At 50.3% G+C, this 21998-nt stretch overlaps 2 protein-coding genes across 3 annotated transcripts in view; both read left to right on the top strand.

Moving 5' to 3' along the window:
* The window catches only part of prss16 (serine protease 16), a 12465-nt gene extending 10537 nt beyond the window's left edge, over positions 1–1928 (top strand). For both annotated transcript variants that reach the window (XM_084674915.1, XM_084674916.1), the window contains exons 11-12: positions 821–969; positions 1275–1928. In XM_084674915.1, coding sequence (XP_084531041.1) covers positions 821–969; positions 1275–1334 — 209 coding nt within the window. In that variant the 3' untranslated portion in view covers positions 1335–1928. The remainder of the gene's footprint in view (positions 1–820; positions 970–1274) is intronic.
* A 7913-nt stretch (positions 1929–9841) lies between these two features.
* meis3 (myeloid ecotropic viral integration site 3) lies at positions 9842–21376 on the top strand. The gene is made up of 13 exons (XM_084675028.1): positions 9842–10474; positions 10852–10955; positions 14044–14183; positions 14546–14768; positions 14878–14928; positions 15261–15311; positions 15498–15647; positions 15768–15870; positions 16343–16488; positions 16757–16833; positions 17300–17358; positions 19271–19357; positions 19728–21376. Exons 2-13 carry the CDS (start codon positions 10944–10946, stop codon positions 19907–19909), a joined length of 1281 nt encoding a protein of 426 aa, XP_084531154.1. The 5' UTR covers positions 9842–10474; positions 10852–10943; the 3' UTR covers positions 19910–21376.
* Positions 21377–21998: the final 622 nt, after the last annotated feature.

The following is a 21998-nucleotide window of genomic DNA, read 5'->3' as shown; positions in this document are numbered from 1 at the left end:
GGGAGAGGAGAGGAGAGGAGAAGAGAGGGGAGGAGAGGGGAGGGGAGAGGGGAGGGGGGGGGAGGAGGGGAGGGGAGATGGGAGGGGGGGAGGGGAGGGGGGGGATGGGGGGAGGGGAGGGGAGGAGGGGTGGAGAGGGGAGGAGAGGGGAGAGGAGGGGAGGGGAGGGGAGGAGAGGGGGGAGGGAGGGGGGGGAGGATGGGGGAGGGGTGGAGAGGGGAGGAGAGGGGAGAGGAGGGGGGAAGGGGAGGGGAGAGGGGGAAGAGGGGGAAGGGGAGAGGAGGGGAGGGGAGGGGGGAGAGGAGGGGAGAGGTGGACAGGGGAGGAGAGGGAAGGGGGAGGAGGGGTGGAGAAGGAAGGGGAGGAGGGGGGAGGAAGGGAGGAGGGGTGGACAGGGGAGGAGAGGGAAGGGGAGAGGGGTGGAGAGGGGAGGAGAGGGAAGGGGAAGGGGGGAGGAAGGGAGGAGGGGTGGAGAGGGGAGGAGAGGGAAGGGAAGGAGGAGGGAGGAAGGGAGGAGGGGTGGAGAGGGGAGGAGAGGAGAGGAGAGGAGAGGGGAGGGGAGGGGAGGGGAGGGGAGGGGAGGGGAGGGGAGGGGAGGGGAGGGGAGGGGAGGGGAGGGGAGGGGAGGGGAGGGGAGGGGAGGGGATGAGGAAGGGAGGAGAGGAGGGGAGGGGAGGGGAGGGAGCAAAGGAGAGGACAGGAGAGGAGAGGAGAGAGGAGAGGAGGGGGGGAGAGGAGGAGGGAGGAGAGGGGAGGAGGGGAGGGGGGGAATAGGTGGATAAGTAGTGACTTGACAGTCTATTACTCACTCCCTCCCCAGGGGATATTGACCCGTGGAGTGAGCTGAGTGTGCACCACAGAAGAAGCCTGGCTCAGGATACGCCCATCCTCATCCGGGGCTCCGCCCACTGTGCTGACATGAACCCTGCCAGAGCCAGCGACCGCCCTGCCTTGACAGAGGCCAGACAGGTGAGGAGCAGGGGCTGGAGGCTGGGGCTGGAGGCTGGGGCTGGAGGCTGGAGGCTGGGGCTGGAGGCTGGGGCTGGAGGCTGGGGCTGGAGGCTGGGGCTGGAGATCTAGGATGAGTGTATTTCATATACAATATATCCCATACATGTTCATATACAACACCTCCCTCCCCCTCTCCCCCTCTCCCCCTCTCCCCCTCTCCTCCTCTCCCCCTCTCTCCCCCTCCCTGCCTCCCTGCCCCTCTCTCCCCTTCCCTGCTTCCCTGCCCCTCTCTCCCCCTCCCTGCCTCCTCTCTCTCCATCTAGAACATAGAGGAGCATGTGGGTCTCTGGTTGAAGACAGCAGCCTGGGAGAGAATGGGCTGACGGGAATCAGCAGCCTGTCTTCCTGCTTCCTGTCTTCCTGCTTCCTGTCTTCCTGCTTCCTGTCTTCCTGCTTCCTGTCTTCCTGCTTCCTGTCTTCCTGCTTCCTGTTTTCCTGCTTCCTGTCTTCCTGTCTTCTTGCTTCCTGTCTTCCTGCTTCCTGTTCCTTCCTGTTCTTCTCCCCATCGCTGATCCTGGGGGACAAATGACTTATTTCTAATTCTTCAGATTATTTTCTGTATATGTTGTCCATATAAAATAAATTATATATACATGCATGTGTGTACTTGAGGTGTGACTGTGTGTGTGTTGGTGTGTATGTGTGTGTGTTGGTGTGCGTGTGTGTTGGTGTGTGTGTGTGTGTGTGTGTTGGTGTGTGTGTGTGTTTATATTGCTTTTACACAGTGTGACATATTTACAACAGCAGCACACTTCGGTGGATGGGAGCACACTTGACATATACTTGTGTCACGTTGTTTTGGTTGTTTTTCAGTTTGATTTCTCAGAATGAGTTTCTCCCTTTATATATTACATTGCTTGTGTTGTAAGAAATCTTAAATCCTGAATGAAATTCAATAAAGTTTTGATTTACAGTAATTCCTTCCTTGTCTTGGCACATCATGTCCACCAGGGGGCGAACTTGCCACATACAGAATGCCCGCTGGCTTGTAGTCCTCCACATAAACATAGGAAATATTATTAAACCTGCTGTAGGATTATCAAATTCTTAATTATTTTCAGTCCTGTGTTGTTAGTTACAGTGACAGTTAATGATGAAAAGAGTAAATGAGAGAGAGGGAGAGAGAGGTGTGAATGACAGAGAGGAAGAGAGAGAGAGAGAGAGAGAGAGAGAGAGAGAGAGAGAGAGAGAGAGAGAGAGAGAGAGAGAGAGAGAGAGTCTGCAAGAGAGAGAAAAAGAGAGACTGTGCCTGAGTGGATTATAGATAGAAGAGAGAATATTTCTGGGAGAGAAAGTGTGACTGTGAGAACGAGAGTGTGGATGTGAAAGAAAATAAGTGAGTGTGTGTGTGAGAGAGAGAGAGAGAGAGAGAGAGAGAGAGAGAGAGAACAGGAGTGTGTGAGACAAAGATGGTGTGGGAGAGAGACAGAGAGAGTGAGGGAGAGCATAAGAGAGAGTGAGGGAGAGAGAGATACAGTGAGAGAGAGAGTGTGAGGGAGAGAGATACAGAGAGATACGGAGAGAGAGAGAGAGAGAGAGAGAGAGTTACAGAGAGAGAGAGAGAGAGATACAGAGAGAGAGAGAGAGAGAGAGAGAGATACAGAGAGATAGAGAGAGAGAGAGAGAGAGAGAGAGAGAGAGAGAGAGAGAGAGAGAGAGAGAGAGATACAGAGAGAGAGTGTGTGAGAGAGCGAGTGTGAGGGAGAACCAGTTGTCCCAAGGCCATCTGTTTCCCTGTAGGCAGAGAGTGAGGAGGGGGGGGGGGGGAGCAGGGGGGGGGGAGCAGGGGGAGGGAGGGGGAGCAGGGGAGGGGGGGGTCCTGCTGCTCTGGCCTGCCCCTTGTTGATTGATGATCTCCACTCCCCCAGGGTCACACAGGTCACAACCTCCCACCACTACCCCCCCACTGAGAGGGGTCAATCTGACTCTCACACACAAACACACACACACACACACAAACACACAAACACACACACAGACACCACCTTCACACACACACACAGCTCATGTGCACACACCCCACACATACAGTACATATATACACGCACAAACACATTCAGCACATCTGCACACACACACACACACACACACATAAACATGCACCCCCCCTCCACACTCACACACACACACACAACGCATCTGCACACACGCACACACCTCGGCCTGTATCTGCAGCTCCAGTCTGGGTATCAGCAAGCTGGGACAGAACAACAGGCCATGCTTTCACCCTCCCTCTCTCTCATTCCCTATCTCTCTCCCTCTCTTCCTATCTCTCCCTCGATCTCTCCCTCTCTCTCCCTCTCCTTGTCATTCCCTCTCATTCCCTATCTCTTTCCTTCTCTCTCTCCTCTCTCCCTCACTCTCACTCCCCCTACCCTTTCTTATACTCTCCCTCCCCCTCTCATTCCCTCTATCTTCTCTGTTTCCCTCCCCCCTCCTCCCCTCCTCTGCCTTGACTCCCCTCTCTCCCCCTCTCTCCCCCTCCCTCCCCCTCGCCCTCCCTCCCCCTCGCCCTCCCTCCCTCCCCCCTCCCCCCCCCTCCCTCCCTCCCTCCCCCTCGCCTGTCCCCTTGATCAATGAGGAAGTTCCAGAGCCTCCACTATTAATCAGAGCCTATCGGCTATCTGTCTCCCACAACAACCAATCACAGCTGCCAGACAGCTGGGCCATGACAAATGGGGCTTGGGGGCGGGTTGAGGGAGGGGGGGCGGGGGGGATGCAGGCGGGGGTGGGGGGCAGGGGTGCACTTTATCTGATCTTAGTCAGGTCATGGCTGCACTTACAGTTGATCCAACAGATGATGTTGGAAAACACACTACTAGACACACACACACACCCTAACATGAACACACACTTACACCCTAACATGAACACACACTTACACCCTAACATGAACACACACTTACACCCTAACATGAACACACTCGAACACCCTAACATGAACACACACTTACACCCTAACATGAACACACACTTACACCCTAACATGAACACACACTTACACCCTAACATGAACACACACTTACACCCTAACATGAACACACACTTACACCCTAACATGAACACACACTTACACCCTAACATGAACACACACTTACACCCTAACATGAACACACACTTACACCCTAACATGAACACACACTTACACCCTAACATGAACACACACTTACACCCTAACATGAACACACTCGAACACCCTAACATGAACACACACTTACACCCTAACATGAACACACACTTACACCCTAACATGAACACACACTTACACCCTAACATGAACACACTCAAACACCACATTTTGCACTCTGTTGAAGGAACACACTGTCCATGTGATCATGATCGTATCACATGGTGACCCTGTCAACTTCCTGTTTTGACCATGACCCAGGTCTGATCTGAGATCAGGTGTCTGAGAACAGATCTAGAATACCTGGATAGACCAGATCTGAAAGTAACTAGATGTTACAGATCTTGAAATAACTGGACAGAATAGATCTTGAAATGAGTGGATTGACCAGATCTAGCTATTTCTATTTCTGGGTGGATACAATCCAATCCTGATGGTCATTCCACCAGGAGGGATGACTTGCTCTTCTTCCTGTCTTACTCACACCCATCCTCCACCCATCCTCCACCCACCTCAACAGCCTCACCCAGACACCAGAGACACCAGCCCACCATCTCCCCCTGCTGGGTCTCTCTCCACCAGAGGTGTGTCTCTGTTTCAGATCCTTCTCGTATCAACAACCTGGAGGATGTAACAGCTAGCTAGCTAGCTCAGACCCTGGAGGATGTAACAGCTAGCTCGCTAGCTCAGACCCTGGAGGATGTAACAGCTAGCTAGCTCAGACCTGGAGGATGTAATGGCTAGCTAGCTAGTTCAGACCCTGGAGGATGTAACAGCTAGCTAGCTAGCTCAGAGGCTTGTTGATTGCATCCTCTGGTTGAAAGCATCAGAGGTTTTTCTCTCTCTCTCTCTCTCTCTCTCTCTCTCTCTCTCTGTATCTCTCTCTGTATCTCTCTTTCTCTCTCTCTCTTTCTCTCTCTCTTTGTATCTCTCTCTCTCTCTGTTTCTCTCTCTCTCTCACACATCTTTAATGAAAACACATCTATTCTTCTTTGCTTCTTAAAAATCCATCCTCTTCCACAGCATCATCCTGCTACTCCGTTATTATGATAATATGACCCTGTGTGTGTGTGTGTGCGTCTGTGAGAAAGAAAGAGGCGAGTGTGGTGTTTAAATGTGTGTGTGTGTGTGTGTGCATGTGTGCGTGTGTGCGTGTGTGTGTGTGTGTGCGTGTGTGTGTGTGCGTGTGTGCGTGTGTGTGTGTGTGCGTGTGTGTGTGTGCGTGTGTGTGTGTGTGTGTGTGTGTGCGTGTGTGTGTGTGTGTGTGTGCGTGTGCGCGTGCGTGTGTGTGTGTTGTTAATACGAGATGCAGACCAAGTCCCTTTTCAGATTTATGAACCTTCTGACAGAGCTTCTCTCTTTTGCCCTGTCTCCTACTCTTCCCCCTCTCTTCTTCTCCCTCCATCTCTCCCCACATCTGTCCATTCATCATTCCCAGGGCCAGAGGAAGAATATTAATCCCTTCATCCCATCCCTCACTCCTCTGGAGAGATGAGGAGGACGATGGAGGAGGAGAAGGAGGATGAGGAAGAGGACCTTGGATTAGTTTTGATAGAACTTTTGTAAAATCTGATACATCCTCTGTTTATTATATAGATTAAGACCTCTTTACCTCCATCAGGCGTGTGTGTGTGTGTGTGTGTGTGTCTGTGGAGGGTAAGGGGAGTGGAACTAGTGAGTGATAAAATAGAGATATGCCCAACTCTTTATATTATGTTGATCCATGCAAATACAAAACAACAGACCTGTTGAGAGAGAGCAGAGCCAATCAGCACAAGCTCCACACACACTCACAGCCCACACACTCACACACACACTCTCACACACACACACAAACTCACACTCACACACTCAGCGCACACACAGTCAAACTAACATCTCATCAACCATGGTCACCCAAATCCAATAACTTCAAGACAATCAATTAGCAGATGATCTAATCACTGCCCTGAGGAAGCCTCGCTGCAGCCTCATAGAGGAGAGAAAGGACGAGAGAGAGAGAGAGACAGCGATATGAAATCTTTAACCACCAGGCAGCCTAGAAACCACTTCTCCTCCATCCATCCATCCCTCCCCTCCCACCTCCCCCCCCTCTCCTCTCTTCCCTTACTCTCCTGTCCAACCCCCCCTTTCCCAAGCCCTGTGGGCCCCCCCAGCCCCCTCCTCCCCTTCTCACTGACAGGTAGATTAAGGGGCGTGATAGATGCCCCTCTCTCTATCTCCCTCTCTCCATCTCCTCCCTCGCTCCCCCTCTCTCTCCCTCCATCTATCACGAGCCTGTGTGTAATTGTGGCTGCGCAGAGCTGGCACTGCAAACCTCCATCCATCTCCTTAATAACAAACAGTCAGGAGAACGGATGGAGCTGGGGACCTGAGTTAATCTCCATCTATAAGAAGGAGGGAGGGATGGAGGGAGGGAAGAAAAGAGAGAGGGAGAAGGAGAGGGAAGAGTGGAGGGAGGAATGGAGGGAGAGAGGGAGAGAGGGATCAAATGAAAGACTAAAATAAAGAAAGGTTGTAATGACTTCTACAAACAAAACAAGAAAGAAATTAAAGGATTGAGACAAAGGGGGTGGGGAGGGAGGGAGAGAGAGAGAATATATTTGTGGTGTTGCAGGTAGAGAAATAGTATAGAATAGGAAAAGAAAGAGAGGAAGACAGAGAGAAAGAAAGAGAAATTGTGTAAAAGAAAGAGATTTGTGGGAAGTTTGCTAGCCTAACACAAGATGGTGGTGTGTTGTATTGAGTGGGATTCTGTTTGTTAATCAGAAAGACAGGAAGAGAGAGAGAAAGAGAGAGAGAGAGAGAGAGAGAGAGAGAGAGAGAGAGAGAGAGAGAGAGAGAGAGAGAGAGGGAGGGAGGGAGGGAGGGGGAGAGAGAGGGGAGAGGGAAAATTTATGTCCATGGGTCCAGACAGCCCAGAAACAAGAGAGGCACACGCCCATAAAAAAGCACTCTGTCGCTTTTACCCCCTCTCTCTTCCCCATTCTCTCTCTCTCTCTCTCTCTCTCTCTCTCTCTCTCTCTCTCTGTCTCTCCCCACTCTCTCTCTCTCTCTCTCTCTCTCTCTCTCTCTCTCTCTCTCTCTCTCTCTCTCTCTCTCTCTCTCTCTCTCTCCCTCTCCCTTATGCTCTCTTCCTCTTTCTCCCTCTCTCCCTCCACCATTTCCCCCTCCATCCTCTTTCCCTCCACCCTCTCCCACCTCTCCCCCTCCACCCTCTCCCTCTCCAACCTCTCTCTCTCTCCCTCTCTCCCTCCACCCTCTCCCCCTCTTCCTCTACCCTCTCCACCCTCTCCCCCTCTCCCTCCACCCTCTCCACCCTCTCCCCCTCTCCCCCTCTCCCCCTCTCTCTGGTTGTATCCCAGGCCGGTCCCCCTCTGATGTTGCTGCAGGTCTGGGGGTCACCAGGGGTCACGGCAGCCATATTTCCTTTATGGTGGAGTCACCAGAGTCAACTAGACAGGGGAGGCAGGGTCACCTAGCCAAGGGCAACAACCACACCAGGACTACTGGGGCTGGGGCTGGGGCTGGGGCTGGGGCTGGGGCTGGGGCTGGGGCTAGGGCTGGGGCTAGGGCTAGGGCTAGGGCTAGGGCTGGGGCTGGGGCTAGGGCTAGGGCTAGGGCTAGGGCTAGGGCTAGGGCTAGGGCTAGGGCTAGGGCTAGGGCTAGGGCTGGGGCTGGGGGCTGGGGGCTGGGGCTGGGGGCTAGGAGTTAAAGTAAAGAAGTGTGCACTCTGACAAACTTAAGTAAAAAGTAATCATTACTGCTACCTCTTTTAGTGTCATGCTGGTAACTGGACCTCACAACGTATCTCACTTAGAATAGACACTCAGATCATTCGCCAGAAATCCTTTTTGACACAGACAATTTCAAACATCTACCTAAAATATGGCCATGGGTGATCAGGAATGTCTCTATTCTCAGTCATGTTGACATCGCTAAATCCCTCTGTCTCAACCAGAACGTTAGCCATTCTTCTTGTTGCCTTCTGCTTTGCTCCATGGTAGCTTCGTAGACAAGCATACATTTTCTGTGCGTGATAGCCAGGAAATGAAAAAAGGCACGCTATGACAAAACATAATATTGATCATGGCACCAAGTACAGATTACAACTATTACTTTGTATTACTTTACCTTCACTAATTAATAGTGAAGTAAAGTACTGATACCAGAAAAATCTACTTGACACACACATACACACGCACACACACACACACACACATGCTCATCCAGTGTTGTTCGTTGCTCCGGGCATGCCTGCAGTAAGGCCTGACTTTGAATCAGGAACACCTTGTCATTGACCCTGTAGCAAGCTAGCACACACACACACACAAACACACACACACACGCACACGCACACACACACACACACACAGACTCCCTCACATTTATGAGTATTCTGCTACCATGCATAAAAACACAGTTCCACAGTGACACATATACAGTACAGGAACCAGCACTGCTGAGGACAGCACCTGACAAACAACTGCTGTAGCCCTCTGTACTTCAAACCACACACACACACATACACTCACACAACCACACACACACACACAGACTCCTTTAAAATGTTAAAATAACTATCCTTCCGTGTGAGGACATGGATGAGACCCGCTGGCCTCAGTGTAAAATATTGTGTAATGAAAACCACGAAGAGCTGCACGTGCTCAGAACAGGTCGCATACAGCCCCTCAAACACACGAGACACTTTCATATCTGTGGATGTGATGTCTGTTCTGTTGGGTTGTGTTGGCCTACACGTCGGAGGAACAAACGAATGCAGCTTGTTCAAACGGAAGAAAATATCGTGCTATTACTGTTCCATTCACATCTTTCGCTCATTGATGCAAAGGGTTTTGATGTAGGACCGGGATAAGGGCTATGATCATCGCTATAGGAATTACCCTCCTGCGGGGTTGAAAGGCAACGTTTGGACGGTGTCACGGTGCTCAGTAGCGGAGTCCCGGTCCTGCCCCGAGCCGCCCGTGGAGACGCCTGGCCGTGGCCCGGTGTGCCCCTCAAGGCGCGGCCGATTGAAGTGAGGCTGCCTGTTGGTCTCTCGCAGCGGGAGAGGGGAAAGAGAAAGGTTTTGAATAATTATTATGTTACTTAAATGTCATTTACAACACAAGACGAGGTTCGGTGTTCCACGGAGCTGTGAACTTTTTTTCTTCAGCTCTGAATGAGAAGAAAAACTCTGTTGGTATTGTTTAAACACCTCCCCCAGAATCAACATGTTCCATCCAAGGACCGTTTAATACAATGAGCTTACAATCAGCTATGGGCGAATTCAAGATTGACAGTGTTACAATACATGTCAACAAATTCAGTAAAACACCACAATATAGTCATTATCAGCTCATTAATGCTGCAGATTGTCTTCGGAGACTGCTGAAACGTATTTATGACCTAATTTGTCATCATATAAAACTCTATGGCACAAACACGACAGATCATATTCTAAAACAAACGTAAAATATGTTGCATATATGTTTATTTTAAACACACCTTTAATTGTTACAGAAATCACAAAAGAAGAATCTCAAAAAAAGAATCTCATTAAATAATCAAAATCGTTTGGAAAAAAATGGTTGTTTCCCAATGACGCGTGCTCTAAATCAGCTATTTTGGGTATCTTGTACAGAATCATGTGCTTTGGACGGGATGAAGTTTCCCAAAATATTGTTGCTGGGGTCGCATGCAGGGAAGGCGCTGGTGGCGCTGTGATCATTAATAATTAGACAGCACGGACTAATGCTACGCTAACGAGATCACTGGAAAATTACCTCCCAACGGTGAAGACAACGTGGTGAACGACCGTAAGTCGTCGACCGATCCGGTATTATATCAGATTCTCGTTGTGTACACCGCAAGGGTAGGTCGAGAGCGAGGGATGCAATAATAACATCGCTATGAGCGAGCAGTGTGAGAGCGAGAGCGTGCCATTGAGATAAAACGAGGGGGTCTTTGCGTTTGTAATGCGCGAGCGTGTGATAAGAAGGTGGGGGGCGAGAGACCCCGTCGTGTTTTGACCCCCCAAACAACTCTCAGCCACCGTCACTCCCACATCGACACCGTCTCCTCTGGTCTCCTCCGGTCTCCTCTCTCCGGGTTTTAAAGATCCATCGTTGACTCCGCTGTGACATTTTCCAGCCAGTCGCCTTTCGGTCCATAAACAGCGGGAGCGACAGAAATACACCTTTTTCCCTCTACGACTAACATCTCGGCCACCCGCCGGACCGGACCTCCTTGCTGTCAGAACCGCAACACATGCCGGAAACAACTACCCCAAACACGGCCTGAGAGCGAGGAGCGCCGCGGCTAACATAGGTTTAGGTGGGATCTTTTCTGGAATTATATTTGACGAGTGTAGCTTATGGTATTGTCCTGCATTGTGAGATGCAGGCCAATTATGCGGTTTTATTATAGTGCAATATAACTGGATGTATAGTTTGTATTTACTGATTGGTCCTCGAACTAGCAGTACGTATTAAGTTTGCATCAGAAATCGAATCGATGGCCAGCCAATAAAATGTAAACAATTGACACCGTGAAAGCACGGTGAATGCTGTGTTTGCAACTCTGGATGCATTTAGGCAATTTGCTTTCCCCAACTAAATATAAAGGACCATCAAGCTTATTGTTTACAATTGCAGTTTTGCCTTTATTACGTGACGAAAGAGATATTTTTTCCCCCTTTTCTGCGTGATCAGTGAATCTGGAGACAGGACGCTCGCGCTGGACTAGTCCACCGGTCTACTCGCTCATCCGTCCTGGAGTAGCCTAAGATCGGCTTCCGCGTCGCATGGATAAGAGGGTAGGAGGATGCTGGCTAATGTTTTCACTGTTTCCTCATTCTTACACTGGCACGCTGGGGTTAACACGTCACTAAATGCCTGAAGGATTCGGTTAATTGTTCTTCGTAGTAGCGTATACGTTCCGGATCCTCTAATATCGATGATGCCCGCTGCTACCCGGTTGCCTCTCGCTCCCCCCCTCCTCTTTCTGTGTCTCTCCCCGCCTCCCTCGCTCTCCTTCCCCAGACAGGCAGCGCAGCAGGGCCCGCAAAGCAGCGATGTGGCACGCGGTTAGTCTGCTTCTACACGGGAGTCCCACTGAGCGAGACACGGTTATTAATGCGAGCAATAACCCGTTTAATAGGGCGAGCTATAAATTGTCTATAGTCTCAGCTGTTGAAAATAATTAATTACAGATTCAGCTAACAGATGCAGGGTCAAAGCCACGTGTTTTAACTGATGGGATGGACAATATCAAATGGAAAATTGTAATTACACAATTCATTACACCGTCTCTTTAAGGCCACCTTGATGAAGTTTATTCATGACAATTCTGCTACAGCCTAAAGCTCAAAATATCTCAGTTGTAGCTATATTTAATTGTTTTTTTGATTATGAAGTACTATTTTTACAAAATACTTTCTATTACGATTAGCTTATGTAGGCTATAGTTTCTGAAAGAGTGTTAGTAAAACAACACATGGCCCTATAACGCGGTGAGGAAGTCTAGGAAACAGGCGCGGATGGAGGCAGGCTTGAAAGTAGGTCAACTTTTTTGCTACAATGAATCGGTGGCTCGTGGAGTCCCGCTGTTTATACGTGTACCGTGGGCAGTAAGGGTCACTTTTTTCCATATGAGATAATTGCCATAGTTCTTAAAACAGAGGGCAAATCTTAATCTCTCTCAACTCAGAAACGGTCTCTCTCTCTCTCCCTCGGTCTCGTTCTCTCTCTCTCACACACACACACACACACACACACACTTTTTAATGATTAAAGATCGAGATATTTTGGTAATGCGTCTCCTGAACTCCATAAGACATCGACTTAAGACTTAAGCCTATTCAAGACAGTATACTGTACAACACAGTCAGATCTCAAATCAATTATTTGAGATAATTTGGCTGCATAAGGCTTTTACTAATCAGATCTAATACGGCTAATTCAATTGAACAGACATATAGACTTACAATAGATAGGTTTTGTTTTTTAAACAAAACAAAAAAAACGCAAAGTTGCCTTGATTTATGTAAATTAGCTGTTTTAGGTGGCATTCAGGTGAAACTGTGTAGAGTCGTTAGTGTTTACCGTTTATCGGCAAGGCCAAGAAATCTGAACATTTCTGTTAGTTTGTCATGACTTTGCCAATTTTAATTAATGTGATAGGCCTACATTGCAACAAAGTTTTCAACAAAGTTTATGGTCAAAATTAAACGACACAGTATGTTTTAGATACATGAGGGGCCTATTGCATGCTTAATCTAATGTGTCATTCTTTAACATTAGTCAAAGAAAATGTTGGATATCAACAAACACCTTTTTACCTATTGATGTATTACAGATATATACAATAAGCCTATGTGTCCTACGTTTAAATACTTTTCCCTTTTGAGTTATATTGATCTTAAACCTCCAAATATTAGAAGCAGAAACTGTATTTCTCTTGACTCCCCGGCTGACGTTAATGTTTTACCGGCGATTCTGATTCTTTGCACACCGTTCTGCTGTTTTAGACAGCCTAATTTACAAAGTTTAGTTTATTGAAAAAACATTTGAAAATGTAGAGTGAAAAAAATATATACTTAGATTTTGTAGACCCAGGTTTTAAAGCCGTCCTAAAAATTATGCTGACACATAATTATATTTTCTCTTCAAAACACGGACACGAATCTAAAGGAAATATAAAATCCGACACAATTACATTTTGGCTGATCATACATCTTTAGCAATTCAAAATTTAAATATGAAATTTGACATATAATAGCCTATTATGCCATATTTCTTTACAGTAGCCTATATCTTTGATGAGCATGCTTTAATAATAGGCCTGTTTGTTGACCAACTCTTTTTCGATTACATTAGATGCTAGTTTTTGGAAGATCAATGTCTTAAAAATGTCTTAAAAAGTTAGAAGGAAGCAGTGTGACGTATTTTTTCGACCACATTTATATTTCAGTAAGCATTTCCTGATTACATCTAAATTAAATCTAAATAAACACAGTCAACATGTAACGCCACAGGAGTTAAACTAATAGAACCTTACACTGTTTGTTTTCTCATAATGTCACAGTCTCAGCCGCGAGCCTTACAGGAACATTTGAGGAATTCGTCATCTTGATTTCGGCTGCTTTGATCAGTTGACGCTCAGCCGCTAAAATTCGCCCTGAAACCCAATAGGGCAGTGTGTAAAGAAGGCGCGCAATCTGATCACGGTGATTGTGTTAATAGCGGGCCTCCATAAAACAAAAGGAGGGCCGCCAAACCGCGGAGCAGGTGCTTTCTGTGATCGCGCTGCCATATGGGGCTCTGATTGGCCTCGAGCTTGATCTCTCTGTCAAACCGCTGCGGTTCTGCTGACTGTTAGAATACCCCTAGAGAGAAGAGCTACAGTTTAACAGATATCAACTCTCTTTAATACAGGGAGAAGCTGTGCGTGTGTGTGTGTGTGTGTGTGTGTGTGTGTGAGAGAGAGAGAGAGAGAGCTGAAACTCATGTTTATGAATGAACTGGTGTGTTTGTTTTGCTAGTGTGAGACAGTCCCAGTGAGATTGTTTGCTTTCAGAAACAAGTCGCTAGATCCTCAGTTTAGAAAAAGAGGTTGAGAACATTAACTGACAAGTCAGACTCATTTATTATCTTTCTTTCTTTCTTTCTCTCTCTTTCTCTCTCTCTCTCTCTCTCTCTCTCTCTCTCTCTCTCTCTCTCTCTCTCTCTCTCTCTCTCTCTCTCTCTCTCTCTCTCTCTCTCTCTCTCTCTCTCTCTCACACACACACGCACTTATTGTTAAACCCTCTGTGCTGATGATCCACGATGATCTGAGTGAACTCCTCCTCTCCTGTGCTGAGGGTTCTTCCACGTCATCATGTTCTCTCTCCTCCTCTTCCTCAGTATGAAGAGCTGGTGCACTACCCGGGGTCAGAGGGCATGTCGCTGGGGGGATACGGAGACGCCATGAGGTCACTGCCCCCCTCCCAATACGGACACACCGTCCCTGACTCCCTCAAACACCACAGAGACCAGATCTATGGGTGAACAAGTCTTTATTACATGGCTCCTCTGGACTCTGTGTCTGTTAACTGTGTCTGTTAACTGTGTGTGTTAACCCTGTGTGTGTGTGTTAACCCTGTGTGTTAACTGTGTGTGTGTTAACCCTGTGTGTTAACTGTGTGTGTTAACTGTGTGTGTTAACTGTGTGTGTTAACCCTGTGTGTGTGTGTGTGTGTTAACTCTGTGTGTTAACTGTGTGTGTGTTAACCCTGTGTGTTAACTGTGTGTGTTAACTGTGTGTGTTAACCCTGTGTGTGTGTGTTAACCCTGTGTGTTAACTGTGTGTGTGTTAACCCTGTGTGTTAACTGTGTGTGTTAACTGTGTGTGTGTGTGTGATTGCAGCCACCCCCTGTTTCCCCTGCTGGCGCTGGTGTTTGAGAAGTGTGAGTTGGCCACCTGTTCCCCTCGCGACGTGTCCAGTCTGTCCCACCCCCAACTCCCTGGCATGACCAATCACAGCGACATCTCCGCCCTCTCCCAGCCCCACCTCCCCGGCATGACCAATCACAGCGACGTCTGCTCCTCCGACTCCTTCAACGATGACATCGCAGTCTTTGCCAAACAGGTGAGTGACAGCCTGAGGAGCCAATCACAGGGGAAAGGATTTAGCTTGGTCATTGTTTATGTAGTGTGATTGAATTGTAAAAACTTTATTTGATTGTCTTGTGTTCCAGATTCGCTCAGAAAAGCCCATATTTTCCACAAACCCTGAACTGGATAACTTGGTAAGAGAGGATGAAGCTAAACACACACACACACACACACTCACAGTCTAATGAACACACATACATGCACACACTCACAGTCTAATGAACACACATACACACAAACATTCTTTCACACACACATGCACATGCATACAATCACACACACACTCTCACACACACACCTTCACACACACACATATACACACATACACACACCCTCACACACACACACATACACACACACACTCTCACACGCACACATACACACACCCTCACACACACACACACACACTCAAACACACCAGTGCTGTACTGATGTTCTGCTGTCTCTCTCTCTGATCCTCTCCTAGATGATCCAGGCCATCCAGGTCCTTCGATTCCACCTGCTGGAACTGGAGAAGGTGTGGAACGTTCTCCCTCTCTCTCTCTCTCTCTCTCTCTCTCTCTCTCTCTCTCTCTCTCTCTCTCTCTCTCTCTCTCTCTCTCTCCCCCCCTCTCTCTCTCTCTCTCTCTCTCTCCCTCTCCCTCTCTATCTCTCTCTCTCTCTCTCGTTGTATTAGTTGTGTTAAAGCTCTCCTGTGTTCCAGGTGCACGACCTGTGTGATAACTTCTGCCATCGCTACATCACCTGCCTGAAGGGAAAGATGCCCACAGACCTGGTCCTGGACGACCGCGAGGGCGGGGCCAAGTCCGACATGGAGGATTTCACTGGCTCCTGCACCAGCCTGTCAGAACAGGTAGAGAACAGCAACCTTACTGCCTTAAAGGATTGAACAGGGATCATTTCAACGGGAATATTTGTTAATTTTTCTGTCCGTCCCTCATCCTTCTTACCCCCCCCCCCCCCCCCCCCGTAGAATGCATCATGGTTACGGGAGGCGGATGACTGTGCCACGCCCCTGGGCACCCCCGGGGCCTCCTGCATGCCCTCTCACAGCACCGACAACTGCAGCGACACGGGTACACACACTCACACACACACACACACATGTGCCCTTACACACAGACACACACATTCATGCCCTCACACACACACGCAGACTCACTCACTCACACATTCAGTCACAGCAGGTTGTAACCTGAATATGTTGGTGATGATAGTCACCAAAAGAGTAACGTAGCACCATTCTGACCTGTGGTACTGTCTTGCTGTGGTCCTGTGGTCCTGTGGTACTGTGGTGCTGTGGTCCTGTGGTGCTGTGGTCCTGTGGTGCTGTGGTCCTGTGGTGCTGTGGTGCTGTGGTGCTGTGGTCCTGTGGTGCTGTGGTGCTGTGGTGCTGTGGTGCTGTGGTGCTGTATTCCTGTGGTGCTGTGGTGCTGTGGTGCTGTGGTGCTGTGATGCTGTGGTGCTGTGGTGCTGTGATGCTGTGGTGCTGTGATGCTATGGTGCTGTGATGCTGTGGTGCTGTGATGCTGTGGTGCTGTCCTGCAGGAGACGGGCTGGATGGAGCGCTGGCCTCCCCCAGCACAGGAGAGGAGGACGAGACGGACAGAGAGAGGAGGAACAACAAGAAGAGAGGAATCTTCCCCAAGGTGGCCACCAACATCATGAGGGCATGGCTCTTCCAGCACCTGTCGGTGAGAGAGGGGGGAGGAGGGGGAGGAGAGGGGGGAGGAGAGGAGAGATGGAGGGAGGGAGAGATAGAGAAATAGCGGGAGGGCGGGAGGGAGGGAGGGAGGGAGGGAGAGAAAGAGAGAGAGAGAGGGAGGGCGGGAGGGAGGGAGGGAGGGAGAGAAAGAGAGAGAGAGAGGGAGGGAGGGAGACAAAGACAGTCCCATTAGAGATTTGTGTGTATGTCAGTAGAAAAGTGGTTTGTGACGTGTGGTTCTGATTGTCCCCTCCCAGCACCCATACCCCTCAGAGGAGCAGAAGAAACAGCTGGCTCAGGACACAGGACTGACCATCCTACAGGTCAACAACTGGTCAGTGCACACACACACATGCACGCGTGCACACAGTCACACACGCATGCACCCACACACACACGTATATAGCTCTCCTGTCAATAACCAATAATCAGCCGTGGGTTTAACCATTCTGACACCACAGGCCCCACCCCTAGTGACCTCATCAAACCTGATCAATCTGTTATCAGCTTGAGATCAATACTGTCGTGTCCTGCAGCTGAGAAACAGCGTCTGTGGAGCAGGGTTAAGTGGCTGTCAAAGAAAAATGGTTGATATTCTCTGAGCTCATCTTCCTTTGTATTAACGGTTTCCCTCCCTCCTCCTCTCCGCTTCTCTTTCTCTCCCCTTCTCTTTTTCTCCTCTCCTTCTCTCCCTCTCTCTCTCTCTCCTCCCTCCCCTCCCCCTCACTCTCTCTCTTTCTCTCTCCCTCCCCTTTTCCTCTCTCTCCTCTCTCTCCTCTCTCTCCCTTGCTCCTGTGCAGGTTCATTAACGCCAGAAGGAGAATAGTCCAGCCTATGATTGACCAGTCAAATCGCTCAGGTGAGGCTCTTACTGGATGTAAACACACAGTCCAGTGGATCAGTCAGGGTTTCAGGTCAGGGTGGTGAGTGATCAGTGTGGTGGTGTTCCTCAGGTCAGGGAGGTGGTGAGTGATCAGTGTGGTGGTGTTCCTCAGGTCAGGGTGAGAGTGATCAGTGTGGTGGTGTTCCTCAGGTCAGGGTGGTGAGTGATCAGTGTGGTGGTGTTCCTCAGGTCAGGGTGGTGAGTGATCAGTGTGGTGGTGTTCCTCAGGTCAGGGAGGTGGTGAGTGATCAGTGTGGTGGTGTTCCTCAGGTCAGGGAGGTGGTGAGTGATCAGTGTGGTGGTGTTCCTCAGGTCAGGGAGGTGGTGAGTGATCAGTGTGGTGGTGTTCCTCAGGTCAGGGAGGTGGTGAGTGATCAGTGTGGTGGTGTTCCTCAGGTCAGGGAGGTGGTGAGTGATCAGTGTGGTGGTGTTCCTCAGGTCAGGGAGGTGGTGAGTGATCAGTGTGGTGGTGTTCCTCAGGTCAGGGAGGTGGTGATTGATCAGTGTGGTGGTGTTCCTCAGGTCAGGGAGGTGGTGAGTGATCAGTGTGGTGGTGTTCCTCAGGTCAGGGAGGTGGTGAGTGATCAGTGTGGTGGTGTTCCTCAGGTCAGGGAGGTGGTGAGTGATCAGTGTGGTGGTGTTCCTCAGGTCAGGGAGGTGGTGAGTGATCAGTGTGGTGGTGTTCCTCAGGTCAGGGAGGTGGTGAGTGATCAGTGTGGTGGTGTTCCTCAGGTCAGGGTGGTGAGTGATCAGTGTGGTGGTGTTCCTCAGGTCAGGGTGGTGAGTGATCAGTGTGGTGGTGTTCCTCAGGTCAGGGAGGTGGTGAGTGATCAGTGTGGTGGTGTTCCTCAGGTCAGGGTGAGAGTGATCAGTGTGGTGGTGTTCCTCAGGTCAGGGAGGTGGTGAGTGATCAGTGTGGTGGTGTTCCTCAGGTCAGGGTGGTGAGTGATCAGTGTGGTGGTGTTCCTCAGGTCAGGGAGGTGGTGAGTGATCAGTGTGGTGGTGTTCCTCAGGTCAGGGAGGTGGTGAGTGATCAGTGTGGTGGTTTTCCTCAGGTCAGGGTGGTGAGTGATCAGTGTGGTGGTGTTCCTCAGGTCAGGGTGAGAGTGATCAGTGTGGTGGTGTTCCTCAGGTCAGGGAGGTGGTGAGTGATCAGTGTGGTGGTGTTCCTCAGGTCAGGGAGGTGGTGAGTGATCAGTGTGGTGGTGTTCCTCAGGTCAGGGAGGTGGTGAGTGATCAGTGTGGTGGTGTTCCTCAGGTCAGGGAGGAGGTGAGTGATCAGTGTGGTGGTGTTCCTCAGGTCAGGGAGGTGGTGAGTGATCAGTGTGGTGGTGTTCCTCAGGTCAGGGAGGTGGTGAGTGATCAGTGTGGTGGTGTTCCTCAGGTCAGGGTGAGAGTGATCAGTGTGGTGGTGTTCCTCAGGTCAGGGTGAGAGTGATCAGTGTGGTGGTGTTCCTCAGGTCAGGGTGAGAGTGATCAGTGTGGTGGTGTTCCTCAGGTCAGGGTGAGAGTGATCAGTGTGGTGGTGTTCCTCAGGTCAGGGTGGTGAGTGATCAGTGTGGTGGTGTTCCTCAGGTCAGGGCGAGAGTGATCAGTGTGGTGGTGTTCCTCAGGTCAGGGTGAGAGTGATCAGTGTGGTGGTGTTCCTCAGGTCAGGGAGGTGGTAAGTGATCAGTGTGGTGGTGTTCCTCAGGTCAGGGTGAGAGTGATCAGTGTGGTGGTGTTCCTCAGGTCAGGGTGAGAGTGATCAGTGTGGTGGTGTTCCTCAGGTCAGGGTGAGAGTGATCAGTGTGGTGGTGTTCCTCAGGTCAGGGAGGAGGTGAGTGATCAGTGTGGTGGTGTTCCTCAGGTCAGGGTGGTGAGTGATCAGTGTGGTGGTGTTCCTCAGGTCAGGGTGGTCCCTACAGCCCAGAAGGAGCAGCTTTGGGGGGCTACAGTCTGGATGGACAAGCCCACCTGGGGCTCCGCGCTGCAGGTAACACACTCACACTCAAACTCAGACACACACCCCATACACACACACACACCCCATACACACACACACACCCCATACACACACACACACCCCATACACACACACAAACACAGACCACAACACCTGGCTCTACTTCAACACCGTGCAAATGTGCCTTCATACAAACAATACCATCTTAACCATTTCTCCCTCCCTCCCTCCCTCCCTCCCTCCCTCCCTCCCTCCCTCCCTCCCTCCCTCCCTCCCTCCCTCCCTCCCTCCCTCCCTCCCTCCCTCCCTCCCTCCCTCCCTCCCTCCCTCCCTCCCTCCCTCCCTCCCTCCCTCTCTCCCTCCCTCCCTCCTCCCTCCCTCCCTCCCTCCCTCCCCCCAGGTCTCCAGGGCATGTCGTCTCTTCCAGGGGATTACCCCGGGGCTCTCCTGCCCCAGGCGGGCTACCCTCACCCCGGCCCCTCCCTGCACCCCTACCCCGGCCCCATGCTGCTCCACGCCCCTCCACACCCCCACCCTGCAGACGCCCTGCTGGGACAGGGCCTCGACATACACGCACACTAGCCCCCAGGGACCGTGTGTGTGTGTGTGGGCAGGGAAGGGAAAGGGATGTTTGTATGTTGGTGTGTATATTTGGATGTGCGTGTGTGTTTGAGAGAGAGAGAGAGAGAGAGAGAGAGAGAGAGAGAGAGAGAGAGAGAGAGAGAGACAGATAGACTGTGTGTGTATATTTGTGTGGGCACACACACACACCACACTGTCCAGGAGAGTGGTACAGTCTTCCTAAGAGTTTACATTCCCCCGTTTGACACTGGCCTCCATGTAGCTGCTTAAACCCTCCTGCACTGTCTGCTGTCACACACACACACACACTCTCACACACACACACTCTCACACACACACACACACACACACACACACACACAGAAGCTGGGTTTGAGCCATACCAGCCTCAGACATGACCTCACCCCCTCACCCCCTCACCCCGTCACCCCCACACCCCGTCACCCCCACACCCCCTCCTGTACTGGGGCTGACCGCACACTCTAACGGCCGGATGGAAGGACGAGGGATAGAGGAGTACTGTGTCCACACCACTCCTACCACAGTCTCAGAAGCCCCGCCCCTGCCCAAAAAAACCCCGCCTGCCTTATGACATCACATGCAGACCAAGGAAGCGATTGGCTGGGACGATAGGGATCCCAGTCCAGCTGATGGCTGTCAAACACACACACACACACACACAGACACACACACACACAAACACACACACAGTCATGCAAACACATACATTCATACGCTTGACATTCAACACACATATTGCAAAAAAAACACGTTAGTCCATACCCTCTCACAAATGTATTTAAATGAATTTGATTGTTTTGTATCTATTTTGTATTTTTCTGTGCCGGAGATCTCCTCTCCAAGCTTGTGAATATTAGTGATCTTCCAAGACATGACACAGCATGATCCCAGACTATGAATGACGACTCCTCCTTTTACTCACTTACTCTCTTTTCCCTCTCTCCATCCTCCCTCTCTCTATCTCTCTCTCTCTCCCTCTCTCTCTCTCTCTCTCTCTCTATCTCTGTCTCTCCCTCCTCTCTCACTCTCTCCCTCCTCTCTCTCTTTTTTCTCTCCCTCTCTGTTTGTTTCAACACTTTGACATCACTTACCTCCTTAAGATCCCAACGGACACCAGAGCTTCCTGCCTTTTGGGACACTCGTGCACACACGCACGCACACGCATGTGCTGTAGGCACACACATGCAGAGCTATTCTGCATGTGTCTGTTGAACCTGTTAGCATTGTGGAGTACATGGGGGTTTAGGAGGGAAACCAAAGGAAAGACACACACTCTGTCACACACACACGCACACACACACACACACACTTTGTCACACACTCACACACACACACACACACATACTGTACCTCCATAGCCCTACAAGGCTGGCAACCTTATTTCTGAATGATGATGATGTAACTATGATTGATTATACTATTAAAACCTCTTTTTTGTAACATGTTTTCATCAGTGTTTTATGTCTAATAAATTCAAACTATTATTGTACTGCCCCTTTAAGAAGCAGTGTCACAGAGGGCTTCACTTACACCCACAATACTGTGGTGCAAAACTCCAGGAGAACATGTTAGAAACCTTGGGAGGAGCAGTTCAGCGAGGAGCAGGTAGGAAGCAGGTAGAAAGCAGGTAGGAAGCAGGTAGGAAGCAGGTAGGAAGCAGGTAGGAAGCAGGAAGGAAGCAGGTAGGAAGCAGGTAGGAAGCAGGAAGGAAGCAGGTGCTCTGGGGTGTCGATCAGGGGAAGACAACCTCCAGGTAAGGACAGAGTGAGACAGGGGGACTGTCAGGTCAGAGGTCAGAGGTCGATGTCTACGTTGGCAACTAGGCCCGTTGTTGGCCACGGTGATGTGGCACATGTTGACAGCTCAACCCCCACACCAGGGGGCAGGAGAGGGGGGGAGAGAGAGAGCAGTTAGAGAATGTGAAGGAGCAAATAGTTACAGAGCGCTTAGGATCCCCACCGTCCTCCACCTCTCCTCCACCCTCCTCATCCATCCATCCATCTCCACCCTCCTCCTCCACCTGTCCTCCACCTCTCCTCCACCCTCCTCATCCATCCATCCATCTCCA

The sequence above is a fragment of the Hypomesus nipponensis genome, chromosome 15 (genome assembly GCF_054491055.1).
Source record: "Hypomesus nipponensis isolate SF chromosome 15, ASM5449105v1, whole genome shotgun sequence".
NCBI lineage: Eukaryota > Metazoa > Chordata > Actinopteri > Osmeriformes > Osmeridae > Hypomesus > Hypomesus nipponensis.
Note: the sequence above shows the minus strand (reverse complement) of the source record. Positions and strands in the feature narration are given on the sequence as shown.